We start from the raw sequence: 18,687 nt of genomic DNA, 5'->3' as shown, positions 1-18,687 counted from the left end.
TTTTTGAAGGAAATTTTTGCTGAATATAGAATTCTGAGTGGGCAGTTCTCGCAACACTTGAAAATATGCAACTTCCTTTTGGGCTCCCTGATTTCTGATGAGAAATTTGCTGGAGGCATGCAAAATTTTTTCTTTGCTCTTTAGTTTTTGGATTTTTTGGGGGTTTATCCTCTTTGGAGTTTATTCAACCTTAAATTTATGGGTTTATTTTATTTTTTTTGCCAAATTTTTTTTTTTTCTCACCACGCAGCTTGCAGGATCTTAGTTCCCCAACCAGGGATCGAACCCAGGTCCCCTGCAGTGGAAGTGCGGAGTCCTAACCACTGGGCCACCAGAGGATTCCCAAATTTGACAAACTTTTAACCATAATTTCTTTGGATGCGTTTCCAGCCCTACCTCCTTTCTCCTCTCATGTGGGACTCGGAATACATGAATATTAGATCTGCTGTTGTCCAGCCCACATGTCCCTGAAGCCCTGTTCATTTGTTTTTCAGTCTGTTTTCTCTTTGTTGTTCAGGTTGGGTTATTTCTGTTGCTGTCTTCAAGTTCAGTGACTCTTTCCCCTGTCGTTTTCTGCTGCTGAGCTCATCCATTGACATTTTTATTTCAGGTATTGTGTTTTTTGGTTCTAAAATTTTTGTGGGTTTTGTCTTTATATCTTTTATCTTTGCTGTGACTTTGTGTTCCTTTGCTGACTTCCTTTTATTTTTCATTTGTTTCAGGTGCATTTGTAGTTGCTCATTGAAGCATTTTATGATGGCTCCTAAAATCTTGTTTGGTAATTCTCTGTGTCGTCTCAGTGTTGGTATCTATTGATCATCTTTTCTCATTTCACTTGAGATGTTCCTGGTTCTTGCTATGGTGAGAGTTTTTTTTTTTTATTGAAACCTGGACATTTTGGGTATTATGAGATTCCAGATCTTATTTAAATCTTATGCTTTGGCAAGTCATTTCTGATATTGCTTCAGCGGGGGAAGGGGGATACCCTTTGTTAATGCCAGTTTGGGGCTGAAGTTCAGGTTTTCCTCTTGGCCTTTGTTGACACTCATTTGGGGAGGCGCTCCATGTTGCTGCTGAGTGTGGGCGGGGGATCAGACCCCTGACTGGGCCTCTGCAGGTACCATCCGCCGGGAGGGTGAGGGGTGGAAGTGCTGACTTTCCACCGGGCCTCCTCTGGCAGGACCCCGGTGTGGAGGCAGAGGGGTGAGATGAGTCCTGGCTCCCGCGTGGTGTCTACACTGCGCGTGGGGGGTTTGTTTTTCTGTCGTGTTTGACTGGAGTCAGGCAGTTGTATGTTTTCACTGCCCCTTTCACCTCCTTTGGCTGGAGACAGCAGGCTTTTGGGGACCGTGTTTGTTTGTTCCCACGGGTGTTTCTGGGTTGTTGGCTCCCCTGGCAGCCAGTGTAGGATACATGAGACAAGCGAAAACCTGGAAGTCACCAGCATGTTGTTCCTTGGGTCCTGAGGTCCCTAGCCAGTCTGCTGCTTTCTCTTCACCTCTCCGCATTTTTTTTTTTAAATAAATTTATTTATTTTATTTATTTATTATTTTTGGCTGCGTTGGGTCTTCGTTGCTGCGCGCGGGCTTTCTCTAGTTGAGGCAAGCGGGGCTACTCTTCATTGCGGTGCACGGGCTTCTCATTGCGGTGGCTTCTCTTGTTGTGGAGCACGGGTTCTAGGTGCACGGGCTTCAGTAGTTGTGGCACGTGGGCTCAGTAGTTGTGGCTCGCGGGCTCTAGAGCGCAGGCTCAGTAGTTGTGGCGCACGGGCTTAGTTGCTCCGCAGCATGTGGGATCTTCCCGGACCAGGGCTCGAACCCGTGTCCCCTGCATTGGCAGGTGGATTCTTAACCACTGCGCCACCAGGGAAGCCCCACCTCTCAGCATTTTTATGTTTCTTTCAAATATAAAGTCCAGGGATTCTAGCTGTGCTTAGTGAGAGGAGTAGAGAAAAGTATGTTTACTCCATCTTTTCAGAAGCAGAAGTCCAAATTTAATTAATTTTGAATAGGTAATGCATTCATGTGACATACAAATTAAATGCTGTAAAAAGATGTACAGTGAAAATTAACTCTCTACCATCCACTTCCCCTCTTAGATGGCAACTACTGTTTCTGGTTTCTTCCTTCCTGATGTAGCTCTACACGTACCAGCAAATATACACAGACGTGTTTTTACCTAAGTGATGGCATCCACGAACACCGTTTTGCACCTTGCTTTTTTTCTCGTGGCGCTCCATCTTTGAGAACGTTGTGGGTCACTTTGTGAACTGCTTCATTGCTTTTTGTGGCCTCATGATATTCCATTGCATGGAGATGCCACATGTATGTAAGTGGTTGGAATGTTTAGGTGCTGATCCTGTTATCTGTTATATTTGTTGTCCTTTCCATCTTAATGTTCTCCGCACACTTGTTGTCTTTGTTTACACCTGAGTCAGGGTCCTGTAGGAAGCTGTGGTGTGCTGGAGAAAGCTGCGGGTGATTTAGATCTGTGTCCTACGATGAGTCATGTGTATACTCCGTGAATACTCAGAGATGCTCACTGATAGCTACTCTTTAGACACATTTCTCCATCATGTTTGCAAGGACTATTTGGACCACATCTTGCTTTTCATAGGTATGAACAAAAGATTTTGAATATAAGCTCTGTAAACCTTTACTCTCTTTCATGGCTTTAGTTGCTTCCGTGTAATAGTTAAAAGAAGCACGCTCTATGATTTCTTGCTGCTGCTGCTGCTAAGGGCCACTAAAACATAGATCTCCTGTGATTTGGGGTCAGAGTACTTACATCTCCCTTTTGGGAGGGATAAGGTTTACTTTGTTGTCAGGTGAATTTTTGAGCATGGTAGCTTCATCCTCACTAAGGTTAGCATTTTTTTCTTTAAGGTGGTGAGTTTTCTTTTGGTTAGATATATTGCCCTCAAATTGTTGGCAAACTTGAATGAAGTCATGAATTGAAGAATCTTTTTGTCTTTGTCTCTTTACAGTCTTTTATGTTGACTTGGCAGTTTAATTCTAAATTCATGCATAGTTAAGTTTGGTCTTGCCCGGAGGGTGGAATCTGGCACTGCCACACGGCGAGGAGTTTTGAGGTCTGCTGCAAGCCCTGTCTCCAGGGGCCCTTTGAAATGCTCCCTGGCGCATCAGATGATTCTGTGTCAGTGCGCCACTGCTCAGTGTTCAGAGATGGGTTGTGTTTGTCTCCACAGGTTGCCTTAGTAAGTGTTGGCCCCCCAGACTTTTCTGGCCCCATTCTCAGCCTCATGGCCCCGACGGGCTCACTGCTTCTGACCTGGATGCCTTCTCTAGGCTCAGCCCCAGCATTTCCTGCAGAAATTCTGTCCTTTAGATTTGTGCCACCTTTCGTAACTTGAAAGCTTCGAGACTAAATGTGGCAGTGAGTTGGAGTGAGAAAAGGAGATGGGCAAAGTGATTTCTGTCCTTTTTTTTTTTCCACCTCTTCAGCCTGTTACTTAAAGATAGCTTTCTGAGAAAAAGGATTAAAATTCACTCCCGTAGCTTTGTTGCTATTTTTCATTTGTAATAAATTGGGGATTTCAGATAATCTACCTTTAAAAGTAATTGTATTTGTTTACTAATTTGTTTTGGAATGAATTTGATGAAGAGTAGTTTTTAGGAACTCAGAGTTTAACCAGGGGTTAGGAGTTTAAATGGAAAATTGAATCTTTGTGAAGCTTTCCACATTTCATTAGAGGTTAATTCTGGAGTTAAGTTTTATATGATTATTTACTACTAAGTATATTCCTAAGTATCAAGGTTAAGCTCTTAGTAAAATAATGTTTCAAAAAAGCCATTAATATTTTTACATAATACAGTTGTTTGATTATTGTACTTTTCTTTTTGTCGGATACTAGTCAGCAACCTCTTAGTTTTTCTTTTAATGGGAAATCAGGTTTTTTTTTTTATTTTTTGGTAACAAGACTAAAAATATGTTTTAAATCTGACAGAGTTTCATGAAAATGACATGAGGCGTTTTTCAGTTTACTCTCTTCTTCTGTATTATATTTTAAATTTTGTCTCCTATATTGTATTTAGAAATTTGGAACCTATTTGATACTCCATGGGCATTTCACTTACTATCTTGAGGAATTTTTTTCAGATGAAACTGAGAAATTTAGTAATGTAGCTTTTGTCAGCATTAGAAGCAGACCAGCTGAGTTCTTTTGTGCCATGCTGAAAATAATGCTGGAACGTGGTAACTTGTTCCTGTATTACTTGATGTACTCACTGATAGAGTCTTCTCTGTGAACACACTCGACCCCAAATAAAACCCTAACGTTGGAAATTTACTTGTACATACATAGGGATTTTATCATCCTCTCTTGATCATTGAAATGAATGAGTATGGTGATGGGCTCTTTGTGCTGTTTTTCCTAAGGTATTGCCATCAGAGAGTCGGCAAAGGTGGTCGACCAAGCCCAGAGGAGGGTGTTGAGGGGTGTCGACGACCTGGACTTCTTCATAGGGGACGAAGCCATAGATAAACCCACGTACGCCACAAAGGTAAACTCCTCCCGGGATTCGCTTCTGCAAGTGCACAGCCGGGAGCAGAGCGGCAGGGCGAGTGATGCAAAAGGGTGCTTGTGTAGAATCTGTACTGTGAGTTCTAGAATATGTTTTATTCTTACGTTTGAAGAGAGGTTTTGTTGTTGTTGTTTTTGATGAGGGTATTTTTGATGTGGGGAATCAAGTGAATTTACAAATGCAGAGTTGACTCAGGGACCGCTGGGTTATGTGGAAAGCAAGGTCTGCTCCTGTGGAAACCTGCAGGTTGACTAATTAACCTGTCACATGTGGAAAGTTGCAGGTTGATCAATTAAAAAGAAGCACTAAAGTTATTTTATTGTATTTTATTTTTTTAATCAGTCATCAATTTTATACACATCAGTGTATACATGTCAATCCCAATCGCCCAGTTCGGCACACCAACACTAAAGTTATTTAACTAGACATTTGTTCTTAAAAAAACACTCCCCAAACTCCAGATCGAATGGTATTGTAGATTAGCTCTGCTTTTCCATCTGTTACCCCATTGTTAGGACGATGCTTTGTGCTTAGAAATGGGTGGAGTAGAATATAAACAGTAATGTCATGTAATCTTTCTGGTAAAGTGCCTGTTGTTTCTTTATATAAATTAACATTCACTCCATGCAGAGGAACTGTTTAATAACTCGCTGTCTTCCATCTCTTCCGGGCCAGTGCTGTCGTTAAACTGTCGCTCTTACTGATGTGAACTGAAGCTTGATGTAGTTTGGTTTCTCTTGCTTTAGTGGCCAATAAGACACGGAATAATTGAAGACTGGGATCTAATGGAAAGGTTCATGGAACAAGTGATTTTTAAGTATCTTCGAGCTGAGCCTGAGGATCATTATTTTTTAATGGTGAGTAACTGGACCTAAGAGGAATATACCCCTGTAAAGTCCAAGTTGCGTAGATTTTAAACCCAAGGTGTTCTTCCCTGGGGAGTTTTTAATGCCTGCTAAAGCTGTTTGTATGAATGGGGGTGCTTTTTGGGCAAATAACAGAAAGCTCAACAAAAATGCCTGAAAGCCAAAAGGGGCTTATTATCTCATGAAACAAAAAGGCCAGAGTCAGGCCGCTCCAGGGCTCGTGATTTCAGCAGCTCAGGGACGGAGGCAAGGACCAGCCTAATTCAGTAGTTTGGCCTCATGTGTTGGTTCCTCTCAAGCCCCAGGATGGCTGCCCAAGTTCCTTTACCACCTCTTGGTGTATTTGCTGTCAGAGGTAGAAGCACTTTTTAGGAATTAAGAATCCCTTTTCTAGAAACCTTCCCAGGAGATTTACGCCATCTGTCCGTGCCTAGCCTGGTCCCTTGCAAGGGGAATGGAATTACCTTGACAGGTTTAGATTGATCAAGATTCTCTCCCTTGGGCTGGTGAGGGGACGATGTCTGATCATCTGGCCCCAAGAGGGTAGGTACCTAAACAGATCTCTAACAGCAGGGAAGGTGGAGGGAGGAATGGATTTGGGTAGGAAACCAACTGTGCACTTGGATGTCCTCGAGAGGTAACTGGATGAGTCTGATTTTTGCTTCTTATATAGCAGAGGAAACTGAGTCAAGATGTTATCTTGCCAGGGTTTAAATCGCACTCTAAAATAAAATTGACCTGAGTTATGGGCCCTGATATTGTGGTACGTAATTGGTCTTGTTCAAACAAAATAAAGCATTACACAGAAATGAAAAGAAATATCTCTTGGTTATGGAATCTGTTCTAATTGTTCGACTCAACTTCACATGTTTCCTTCCATGAAATGTTCTTTTTAAGTTAAAATTAATTACATGTACAAAACACTTGCTTTGTGGAGAACAGTTGCACGTAGCATAAGCTGCACATTACAACCTACATAATTTAGCTTTGGATTTTTTCCATGCAAGTACATTGTCAAATGGTCCCTGATCCCCAATTATATAGTTCTTTCTAATGTTAAATATGGAGTGTTCTTTAGAATTATCTGGCTTAAAATATGTTAACTACAAGGCTATTATGGTAGTTAGTGGAATCTATATGTTTAATGTCTAGTACAGCAAGTCCTTGAAAGTGCCCTGATCTTTCTTTCTGGCTATATCGCCATAACTAGGAATTGCCAAGTGTGAATACTGTGTTTTACAGGCCACCATGTGTTTTCTCTCCTGTGCGTCTACAGTGGTTTACGTAAAATAAATGGAGCCAGGAAACTGACAGTGTGTCTGAGTGGCTTTGTCTTTAAAGCCTCAGTAGATCACAGATTCCCGCCCGTCCCATTTGGCGTCTTTCCATCTCTCGCGTGTTGTGTAACAACCTGTTGGACAGGACTTCAGGAGCGCACGCCGCCCTGCAGCTTCCTTCTGTCTGCCTCAGCTTCCCACGCCAGGAGGTCCCCTCTCACTCCACTCAGAGGGACGCTTAGTCCTCGCCTGTGGAGCAGACACACACCACCAGGACACAGCCCGCAGGAATTGTTTCCTACAAGAAATTATTTTCTGCTTTAGCTGACATTACAGGCTAGTAAGATAAAACCACTTTCTCGGAAGGAATTGGAGGTGTTTGGTGTGAATATGGAAAAGTCCATTTGCCAAAAATGAGTACCTGTAATGAATATTCAAAAATAATCAAGTTTATTAAACAGAGAAAATATCGTGTTCTGTGTATTGTGCTTTGAATTTTGCAAGGTCAGTTCATTGCATGATGTGATTGAGGAAGTAATGAGAATGGTACATTTCTTTCAGGTTTATGCCCTTAAGTCGTCAGTTAATGGAATAGTTCAAGGGGAGTAAAGCAGGTATAGAGATTTATGGCCGAGTCTAGAAGTCAGTTGAAGACATTTACTGAACTGCTATACCAGATAATGCTTTTTGGTATAAGAGAGTCTAAAGGGGTTAAATTAAAGGTCCCTCAGTAGCCCCCCAAATTGTTCTTTCTGACTGCGGTGACCAGATGCCTGAGCGTATAGGTGAGAATGAGCTCATTATGGCTCACGTTTTTCAAGACGTTTCAGAGACTCGGCTGTATCGGTCATGTGGATTGAGCAGATAGCAAATGGGAATCCTACTCTTTTCTCCAATACTGAAGTGCCCAGAGTTCAAAACAGAAGCATATATTTTAAAGAATTGCAGTGCTCTTGAGTGGAAATTGAGTTACAACTTTAGAAGAGATTGGCAGACTTTTTGAATATGAATCAAGGAGGAAGAGCAAGCAGCACGTGCTGATCAAGAATGCCTGAGCGCCAGGAGCCGGCAAGATGGACATCCCAGCTTAAAGAGAGAGAGAGAGAGAGAGAGAGAATCGCCCTTCCTTCGTCTTTTGTTCCATTCGGGTCCTCAGTGGCTCAGATGACAACCGCCCACATTGGTGAAGGCGTGTCTCTGTTCTCAGTCCGCTGAATGCTAATCTCTTCCAGAGACACCCTCACAGACACACCCAGAAACGATGTTTTACCAGCTCTCCAGGTGTCCCTTAGCCTAGTCAGGCTGGCCATGACATGTGGTAAGTCCTGACTCGCCATAATAGTTGCCTTCCTGGCTCTTGAGAATGATGTTAGACCCACTGTGTTCAGCACGGAAACCGCCAGCCGGTGCGAAGGTTGACAGCCCTGGGTATGCTAAGTCCGTCACCCCCGGCCCACGTGCTTTCCACCTTACAGTGCCTTGTCATCTCCTCTCCTGGTCTCCCTCCCTTCAGGATTTGTATTTTTAAAAAGGTTTCTTTACTGCAGTTATAGAGAGGCTTGGGGGTGGAGCAGTATTAGGGACATGTGTTCAGTTTGCTGTCTTTATGCAGAAATATGGATTGGTTTTATGGAACGGATTAATTCTTTATTTTTGAATTAATACCAGATGATGTTTCACCATTATGAATAAATTTGTTTGTGTAACTTGCATTCATGTGATGTTTTAATCATATGCTTCAGTATTAAAAAAAAAAAAAGAAGAACTTGATATCTCCTATTTAGATCTTGTTGTAAATAATGGTTTGGGAAAGTTTCATTTAAATTGGTCTCCTAAAGGAACAGTTACTGGTGGTAAACATAAAAGAAATGGAGGATTGAGGAAAAAAATGGGTTTATGATTATGAGTCTCAGAACCCATAAGAATATGCCTTTAATAATGCTGAATTTGATTCAGGAGCCAGGAGGACCTAATTACATTGTAAACATTCCCTTAAATAGAAGTATGTATATTTTAATGTAAATTCTTCACAGATGGTGAATTGTTTGGCAGCAAGTAATTAAGTATTGGTTTTAGCAAGCTAAGGGCTTTATTTTCCTTACATACGTTTGTAGTAGGGAGGGCAGTGCTGGGCAGGGCAGTGTTCTGGTGTCATGAGCGGTCTCTGTGCTCTAGTATCTCTAGCATATGGCTTTCATTCCAAGGTTACCTGATGACCCCGCGTTGGCTCCTGCAGCTCCCTCATCACCTCTGCATTCCAGGGAAGAAGGCATTAAGAGCGAGCAGAAGGGGGTCTACTGCTTGAGTCTGCCTTCAACCCTGTAAGGAGCTTTCCTAGAAGCCGCATCCATCAGCTTTTGCTTCTTATTGGCCGGAACTTACTCACTTAGCCATCCCTGTCCATGAGGAAGTCTGGGAAATGCTTTTCCTCTGGGCCTGTGATTGATCAGTGGTCTTGTCATTAAGGCAGAAGGGAGAATCGGTACAGGGTAGGCACGTTGCAGTGCCTTCCATAATGACGTGACTACAGGTGTGAAGACAGTGGCAAGACGAGAATTCATTCAGCTGTCTTCACAACTCTGGCTGGATGTGGCGAGTGCCATCCCCGTCGGGAGCCAGAGGGCCAGGAAGAGCCGTGTCGAGACGCAGTGCTCCTTCTGCTGCGTTGCCGTCTTGCCTCTGTGAGTTTCTCCGTCTGGATAAATAAAGCAGGAAGTTGTACTGGGAGTTTCTGTGGCCTTTACACACAGGCTGTAACCCAGGGTTTCACAACTCTTGTAAAGATTTTTCTTAGTATAGAACTGTAAGTGTGATTTAGAAAATTTGAAAGATATCTGTGGGACTTTTCACATCCCATTAACATAAATATTAACGTTTAGTGTATCTTCATTTAATCTCTTCACCCATGTTTTTGTATGACTTTGCATTCAATATTGTGTTCTCTGTCCCTCTTCCCCCGTTTTCTTACATTCTTTTCGTAATCCTCATTTTAATGGCTATACAATCCTCTATCCAGTGAATATTTCCTATCTGTTTAGCAGTTTCACTGTTTTTAGATGTTTACTTTTGTTTCCAATTTCTTGGTTTTCTAAGAAGTAATATGAAGTAATCTTTGCACAGTGTTTTCTGTATTAGCATTTTTTATATTAAAAATATAAAAATTATATATAATTTGGGGGTACAGAAGTATTAATAATTTTGAATCTTTAGCATACCATTTCACGCTGAAATCTTCAGTGTACTAGAGGTCACATTATTAGAACTCTTGTCAGCATTGATTAATATTATTTTTGATTATTTGTTGTCAACTTGCATTTTTAATAACTTTGACCTTAAACATTTTTTCATGTGTTTATTAGCTGTATTTTCTCTTTTGTGAATTGCCTATTCATTTCCTGTGTTTTGTACATATCAGTGTTTTATTGCTTTTCCTATTGCTGTGATTTCTATGATCTTTTTTTTTTACCTAGAAGTTTCTTTTGTGATGAAATGTACATAAAATTTACCATTTTAACCATTTTTGAACTTACAGTTTGGTGACTTGAGTACATGCACATTGTTGTGCACCCGTTACCACCATCCGTCTCCAGAACTTTCTCATCTTCCAAACTGAAACTCTGACCCCATTGAAGAATAGCTCCCCCTTCCTGCTTCCTCCCGCCCCTGGCACCCCCCCATCCTGCTTTCTGTCTCTATGACTGTAACTATTCTAGATCCTCATATAAGTGGAATCCTACAGTATTTTTCCTTTTGTGACTGGCTTATTTCACTTAGTATAATGTCTTCAGGGTTTAGCCACATTGTAGCACGTGTCAGAATTTCCTTCTTTTTAGGGCTGAATAATATTCTGTTTTATGTATGTATCACATTTTGTTTATACTGTGAACTCTTCCATATAATAGATAGGAAGCTGTTGTCAGGAGCAGATACTTTTTTTTCTCAATTGATTTTTTTTCCCTTTGTAGATTATGTTTTTGAATCTGTACGTTTTTATGTAGTAAACCTGTTTTCCTTTGATGTTTATACATAATTTTCATCCATTTGGGATATATTTGGAACATCATTTGACACTGGACTTAAACCCAGGAAGAATCCAGGAGCCAGGGTCAATCTACTTCTTGCTGGGAATGTCTTCTGTAGGCTCACTTTTTGCTTCAAACCAAATAGGCAGCTCTTAGCCGGCAGGCAAGAAACGTTCCTCGACTGTGCTCACCCTTTTCATGCCTTTTTAGTTTTCTTCTCTTGATCCTTTTTTCCCCTCTACTCAGTTTAAATGCTTTGTTTATAAAGTTAACTTATTAAGGTGCTTGCATTTCTCTTCATGGTGAGAAAAGATTTTATAGATCTCTATAGCTAATATATATAATTTCTTCTGGTGTGAATTACATTATTGATGGTATAGCTGACATTTATTCAGCGCTTGCTATGTGCCCTGCCCCTCCCCTCACCAAGTATTTACATGTATTCACTCATTTATTTAATCCCACCAACAACCCTGGGGGAGGTAGTTATTAGGCCTGTTTTTCAGATGGATAGGAGGTACTTTAAAGAGATATAGCCAGTACTGTTGGAATGTGTAGCTATTATTCATGTACTTTAAATGAAAGAAATCTAAAATAGTAATCATAACACAGTGCCAGCTATGTGCTGGGTGCTTTAAGGTATTAACAAATTTAATCTCAACCCCCTGAGGTAGGCATGTTAAAATAAGTTATGTTGTTGTTGGGTGACTTTCAGATCCCTTATTTACAATCTGCTTTTGATGACTTTATTATTTCTCACATATGTCTTAAGATTGCTTTCTCAGAATCTCAGATCATGGTGCAGTCTAAAAAGTTAGGCAAGGCTGACCAGGAGTGATTGAACCAAAATTATCCATCAGAGCAATTCTGCTTCTCCCAGGAACTGCCTTAGTTTCTCTGTTGCACTCAGTCATTCACTTGCAGCAGCCCATGGGAAACATATAATCAGGAGAAATGCAGTGATGGATTGCAGAGTAGAGTAGCTCAAGTCATCAGACATTGTATTAAGAGATCTGAAGGCAAATTTTCCTGACTGGCAGAGCCCATCCCTTGCACCACACAGATAATCCACACAGGTATGGGAAGGATTGATCTCCTGGGTCTCACTTTCTAAGAGGCATGTCAGAAGAGGGAGGTTAGTGAGACTAACTGTATCCCCGATCACTGCAGTGTATTTCAGGACTATGACTGGTACTCATTCTCTCCCTACTCCACTGTCCATTGAACAGAATTTCTCCTTGACCAGACTGTAGTTTGACTTTTCTAAACACTCTTCTTGACTAAGCCTCAACTTTGGAATTCATCCTTGCCAAGTCTAACTTAAGCAAGAATCTTTCTAAGTCATCCTTGATATCTGATAACCCTTGATATCTGATCAAGTTCCTCATCTCCCACCTTTGATGTATAGGTCATTGGCCTGCCTTCAGCAAGAATCCTGTTGTTGGTTTAGCAAGAATCTCCCTAACCTTGATATATCCTTTTAGTAATCTTCCGTCCATTGATCCCCTCACTCTGCTCATTGGCTATAAATCTCCAAGTCTCCTTGCTGTATTTGGAGTTGAGATGATCTCTCTCCCCTATTGCAGTAGTCTTAAATAAAGTTTTCCTTACCATTTAAAAAAAAAAAAAAAAAAAGATTGCTTTCTCTCTCCCATCCAGGGAATATTATATATTGATTCTAATCATAGTAATTAAAACTTACTTGGGGCGCTGCGTTAGAGCTTTTTCCATCATTGCTACACAAGAGTCTAAGCTAAAGCCCCCAGCGAGCTGACAGCCAAACTTGCTTATTTGTTTGAAGCGATAACACGCACAGCACAGAATTCAAAAGGTGCAGAAGGATTTCCCGTGCACGTGTGTCTCCTTCCCAGCTCTGTGCTGCCCCCCAGATCCCCTTCCTGGAGGAAAACACCTTTACCGGTTCTTAACCAGAGATAATTGTGTGCAGGCATATGGATTATACATAAACTTGTTTTATAAAATGGTAATGAAATACACATATGGTTGTAACCTTGTTTTTTATTGTAAAACCTTTAAAAATTGTGATTAAAAACATATGAAATTTACTCCCTTAACCTTTTTTAAGTGTGTAGTTCAGAGTGTTACCTATATTCGCATTGTTGTGTGACAGGTCTCTAGAACCTTCGCGTCCTGCAGAACTGAATGAAGCTCTGCCCATTGAACAGCTCCCTATTCCTCGCCCCCATACACCTTGATTTTTTTTAAAAAAGTTGTTGATACAGAAGAACATATAAGAATGTGTAAAGTGTGGAGATGCCTTTCTCTTTTCACTTAACTGTTTATCGTAGAGATTGTTTCATACCAGCACACAAAGAGCTCATCCTTTTTTTTTTTTTTTTTTTTTTTTTTTTAAAGAATTATTTATTTATTTATTTTTGGCTGTGTTGGGTCTTCGTTTCTGTGCGAGGGCTTTCTCTAGTTGTGGTAAGCGGGAGCCACTCTTCATCGCGGTGCGCGGGCCTCTCACTATCGCGGCCTCTCTTGTTGCGGAGCACAGGCTCCAGACGCGCAGGCTCAGTAGTTGTGGCTCACGGGCCTAGTTGCTCCGCGGCATGTGGGATCTTCCCAGACCAGGGTTCGAACCCGTGTCCCCTGCACTGGCAGGCAGATTCTCAACCACTGCGCCACCAGGGAAGCCCTCATCCTTTTTAATTGCTGCAAAGTGTAGCATTTTATGGATGTGGCATAATTTGTTTAATCAGTTCCTAGTGATGGGCATTTAGGTTTTTTCTTTTTTAATATTTATTTATTTGGTTGTGCCGGGTCTTGATTGCGGCATGCGAGCTCCTTAGTTGCAGCTCGCGGGCTCCTTAGTTGCGGCACGCACGTGGGATCTAGTTCTCTGACTGGGGATCGAACCCGGGCCCCCTGCGTTGGGAGCATGGAGTCCTAACCACTGGACAACCAGGGAAGTCCCAAGGTTTTTTCTGATCTTAGAAGCAATGCTGACTTTGGACCTCTCTGAGGCACCTTGTTTTTTCTTGCCTAGAGAATGTAATTTGATTTTGTTTCATGGTCTTAGCTAAGAGACTGTCTTTAGTGAGTTTCTCACTGGTACTTGCTGATGATTTTAGTAACAGTAACTCACCACGTGCTGGGTGCTGCCATGAGCACTTCATTTAGACTCCTGTGAGGTCAGTGCTAATTACACACTGAGAGGAAATCACTTTCCAAACTTAGTAAAATTGAAGGTGGGACGAGCTCTCCTTTTAACCGGGCTGGTGTGGCCTGCCTCCGTGCGACAGGTGTGTGTGGCCTTAGTTCAGCTGTTCTACTGTATGCTTTGCTTTCTGGTTTTAATGTGTTTTATTTATGTCTTAGTATTTTAAGACTTATTATTTATAAAAATAATTCATAATTAATAATTCATTAAAACTATTTTAATGTAACTATACTTCTGTGTAATATATTTACCTGTGTTTGTTTAGGTGTGATTACTTCCTACTGTGCTCAGTGATCAAGTTGGTACATTTCCACGTTTTCTTACCTCCTCTTCCTTCCTCTGTCACCTGCTTTTGATTGATTATGTTACTAAACTTATTCTACTATTTACAACTTTAGGTTTACTGATGTCTCTGATACTCTATAATAAAACAATTATCTTTTGATTCCATGGTACAAGGATATCAATGTCTATATTCTCTCCTTCCATCTGTACCTCTCCTTCCATCTGTACCTCTCAACTTGATGCTGGTTCTGCTGTTTTAATTTATAATGTTTGCATTCTGTTCTATAGCTATTATTCCCTGGAAAGAAAAATCTTTATTCCTACATCTTAAATGGATTAATTGCTCACTGTGAGTCTTTGGCTGTACTTTCTGCATTCTTATTTTTTGGCAAAAGCTTATCTTCTAATAGTTAATTCATGAAGGCTTCATAGGAACCAAATTCTCCCGAGTTCTTATATGTTTGAAGGTCCTTTGTTTTTGCAACATACTTGATTGGCAGTGTGGCCAGATGTAGAATTCTTGGGTCACACCTTCCTGCCCTGAAGACTCTGTAAGTGTGGCCCCATGTGTCCCAGTGCTACAAACGTATCTGTGTTGATGGCCAAGGCTGGCTGTACTTTTCCTGCTTTAAGGGTGTTTTAGGTGCTCGAACTCAGCATAACAGAATCCCGCAGGCTGAGTGGCTTACACAGCAGACATATGTTTTCTCACAGTTCTGGAGGCTTTAGGTCCGAGATCAACGTACTGTCAGGGTTGGTTTCTGGTGAGACCTTCCTTCCTGGTGTGCAGACAGCCAGCCGCCTTCCCGCTGTGTCCTCACGCGGTCTTTCCTGTGTGCGTGTGCGAGAGAGAGCTCTCTGGTGTCTCTTCCTTTTCTTACAAAGACATTGGTCCTGTCGAATTAGGGCTTCTCCCATGACCTCATTTAACCTCGATTACCTCCCCAGAGGCTTTGTCCCCAGATGCGGTCACACTGGGGGTTGGGCTTCAACATAGGAATTTTGGGAGACACAGCTCAGTCTATAACAAAGGGTAATGTGGGAGTTTTTGCCAAAAGGCCCAGAGAATTCTTATTTATTCTTTCTTTCTTTCTTTCTTTGTTTTGCAGCTTAAATATGTGATGTATAACCATATTTATTGACATGGAAAAATGTTCACAACCTATTGCTGAATGACAAAAAAGCAGGTTTATTTATTCTTTTTATCTTTCTGTAATCCTGTTAATTTCCTCCTATTTGATAATGGTTATTATTTTAAAATAGATATTTGAATTTTTTGAAATGTCTTTATCATGATTTTCATCTGCTGTATTTTTACATTTTTCTGGGTACATGTTTTTTTGTCTGCCATTTGTTTTTCCTGTTCCTTTCCTCTCTTCCCTCTCTTTTTCTTTCAGTGTTTTTATATGGTCTTTGGCTGGTTTCTTTGTGTTCTTTCCTCCTCTTTGAATGAGGGGAATTCTTCCTGGACAGGCTGTGTGTGTGAGTTGAGGCCGGGCAGGGGGCAGTGTCTGGGTGAATCTGCTTCTGCCCAGCTTTTTCTGCCTCGCAGCTGATGGCAAAGATGCTTTGTCTAACCTTGCGGCCTGTGCTCTGATGGCAGGTGGGGCTTGGGGAGGGAGGCTTCTCAGCTGTTCTGCTCAAACTGGTCTTGTTCCAAGCACGGGCTCACTGCTTTTCCTCTCTCTGGAGGCCTGTGTAGCTTGCCTGGGGTCTGAAGTCACCGGTGTTCCCTCTTGGCATACTCACTCGTCTCGGTGGGGTTATTACTACCCTTGGCAACTTGCTGCCGGGCTCTTCAGTTTCAGGGTGTTTGGGTGTTATGTTATCGAAGGTAGAGTTCCCTTTTCTGTAACTTGTGCCTGTTTCGGGGTGGTTAATAAGAGCAGAAGTGTTTAGAGAGGCCTTTACTCTGCTGTGTCAAAGCTTTTAAGCCCCGCAGCCAAAGTTCTTTAAGACAGTTCCTTTAAGTACAAATTTCTTTAGAGTACGCTCTGGGTGTACGCTACCTGTAAAATCAGGAAGTTGTACAGAATCCTAATTAACATGCTTTTAGGTTAACTTTTTTATGATTCTGATATAGTTACATGGAATTTGGGTGAACACTAAATATAGTGAATGTTTTCTTACAGACAGAACCTCCACTGAACACACCAGAAAACAGAGAATATCTTGCAGAAATTATGTTTGAATCATTTAATGTACCAGGACTCTACATTGCAGTTCAGGTAAAAACAAAGTGATTCTTATGATTCCCAGATGACCTTAGCTGTCTAATAGTGGAAGAAATGGTGATTCTCAAGGCCTCTGCTGTAAGATTGTGCTGTTGTGCATTCTTCCTTTTCCACACCCTACACACACACACACACACACACACACACACCCACCCACCCCATTCAGGTTTGAACTCAGACACTGTACAGACCATGTTCTATGATTTATATTTTTATGTTTTTACTGCTGGTATAGAGTTTGTCCAGCTCTTGTCTTTTTACATGCTTTAGAATCTAATGTATTCTTCTCTGGGTGACAAGATCGATATGATGGTTCTGTTTTGGCTTCTTTCACTTCTGATCATAAAAAAGGAAAGATACTATAATATCTGCTAAAAAACAAAACAAATGTCTCTAGAGGGTTCCCCCTTTGGGATCTGGGCTCCTGTGGTTCCATGAGCTTGTAGGACTTCCTCTGAAGCCACTTGTTCTTAGTGTGGGAATTTTTGTTGGTTTTGGATTTTGTTATTTATCTGCCACCCTATATAAGGGAATTGACTGAGATTTTGGGGAATAAATTTTTAAAAAGTATCTCCTAAAATGTTTTCTGCATATTCCAGTCCCTTCTAAGAAAAAGGAGAAGGAGTTGCGTAGAAAATTAATTCGGGAGATAGCACAGGCTGTTGCCTCTGGTGATTCTCTCCGGCTTTTCTTTGCAAAACTTTTATTTTATTGAAAACTTGACCCCTCCAGATGAAGTATACAGAATTCGCGTGTTAGTTGTTCAATTTGGAATTTGAATTTTGGGGGGAAGATGGAGGATAGGGAAGGGGAAGAGTTACTCGTAAGAAAGGTCTTATTGATTGAACCTGAGAACAATCAGGTGCAGTCCTTGGGAAGAGTTTCCCCGAATGCTAATGGTCTCCGTGTCTTTGGTACAGGCAGTGCTGGCCTTAGCAGCGTCTTGGACCTCGCGACAAGTGGGCGAACGTACGTTAACGGGGATCGTCATCGACAGTGGGGATGGGGTCACCCATGCTATCCCAGTGGTAAGCAGAGCGTTCAGTGCCTCGCTTTCTGTAGGCCCCCCCGGCTGGAGGTAAGGGGAGAGATTAAAGGAAAAAACCCTTCTGTAATTAAGGTACAGAAGTTAAGGTACTTTCTAAAGGACACTTTAGAAACCGTAACTGTACTTAGCAAAGGTAACAAGAGTCTTTAAACTCAGGTGTGTGAGAAAGAAGAAGAAGACCAGTGTCTTCGGTGCTGGCAAGTTGGAATTCATGCTGGGAAGTTTCTGCAGTCAGGATGTCAGCAGTCGTTCGGGGTCTCCAGGGCTCTGCCTGATCACCGGGGGTCCGTCACCAGGAGGGCCTTCCTGGCTTACGTTCTGAGCTGTCAGCGTGGGCATCAGTAGGCGTGGTGCACGGCCGCTCTGAAGGGTGGGCTCTGTGACACGACGTGGACAGCTTCAGCCAGCTCACGCTTTAGAGAAATCGCTTCTTGTCTTTCAAAATTTATTTAAGAGCCAAGAAGGGGAGATTGTTCCTTTTGACTCGCAGAATGCTCTGCAGAGTCACTTTTTGGTTTTAATTTTCAAAATATTAGAGAAGTGATTCCTAATTCAGGGTCCAGAGACAACGTCTACATTTTCCTTTCGGTCCCGTGGACTATTTAAATGAATTATTTGAAGTTTGCTTTTTTGAAGATGAATGGAAGCTGCCTGCAAGGGGACACACAGTGGACAGTCAGACCTCCTCTTCCTTCTCATCCTCCTCCTCCAGGCCCCCTGCTCAGAGAACCCTGTTACTAGTTATTTACGTATATTACAGGCATATTTTCTGCATATATGGGGTGCGTGTGTGTGTGTATAGCTCCTTTTAAAAATGCAAACTGGGTTTGTTTTTTTTTTTAAACCATTTACTTTAATTGAAAAAAGAGCCACCGTTTTCATTTCAGGAAGTGGAAGGAATGATGTACTAATAGGCTAAGGCTTTAGTTCCTGAAAGGCCAGGAATCACTGCAGGGGAAGGTCGATGTGTCGTCCCCGCGCCCTTGCCAGTGTGCCCTCCGCGGGGCGAGGGAGACGGGGCCGAGCCTCCTCTGTGCTCGGAGCGCCCCTCGGCGGGCTCCGAGCACTTCCTCCTTAGTGGGCTGTGACAGCTGTTCGTGCCCCTTGAGGAGTCACGCTGACCGGCCTTCTCTCTGAGCGTTGCCCTCAAAGATGAGCACAGACCGAGGTCCGGAGAGGTGCTTGTGGGCCCTGCTTCTTTGCCTTCCTCATCCATCTGATTGAGGA

At 42.0% G+C, this 18,687-nt stretch overlaps 1 protein-coding gene across 6 annotated transcripts in view; it reads left to right on the top strand.

The window, feature by feature from the left end:
* LOC132371336 (actin-related protein 3B) overlaps positions 1-18,687 on the top strand; it is a 63,111-nt gene that overhangs the window by 26,158 nt on the left and 18,266 nt on the right. For 3 of the 6 annotated variants that reach the window (XM_059932570.1, XM_059932567.1, XM_059932566.1), the window contains 4 exons: positions 4,399-4,523; positions 5,291-5,401; positions 16,311-16,406; positions 17,333-17,440. In XM_059932570.1, coding sequence (XP_059788553.1) covers positions 5,330-5,401; positions 16,311-16,406; positions 17,333-17,440 — 276 coding nt within the window. In that variant the 5' untranslated portion in view covers positions 4,399-4,523; positions 5,291-5,329. Of the gene's footprint in view, positions 1-517; positions 611-722; positions 862-2,507; positions 2,617-4,398; positions 4,524-5,290; positions 5,402-15,287; positions 15,366-16,310; positions 16,407-17,332; positions 17,441-18,687 lie in introns of those variants that run through there. The other 3 variants (XM_059932568.1, XM_059932564.1, XM_059932569.1) reach the window with 3 other exon arrangements.

This window comes from Balaenoptera ricei, chromosome 9 (assembly GCF_028023285.1).
Source record: "Balaenoptera ricei isolate mBalRic1 chromosome 9, mBalRic1.hap2, whole genome shotgun sequence".
Taxonomy (NCBI): Eukaryota; Metazoa; Chordata; class Mammalia; order Artiodactyla; family Balaenopteridae; genus Balaenoptera; species Balaenoptera ricei.
Note: the sequence above shows the minus strand (reverse complement) of the source record. Positions and strands in the feature narration are given on the sequence as shown.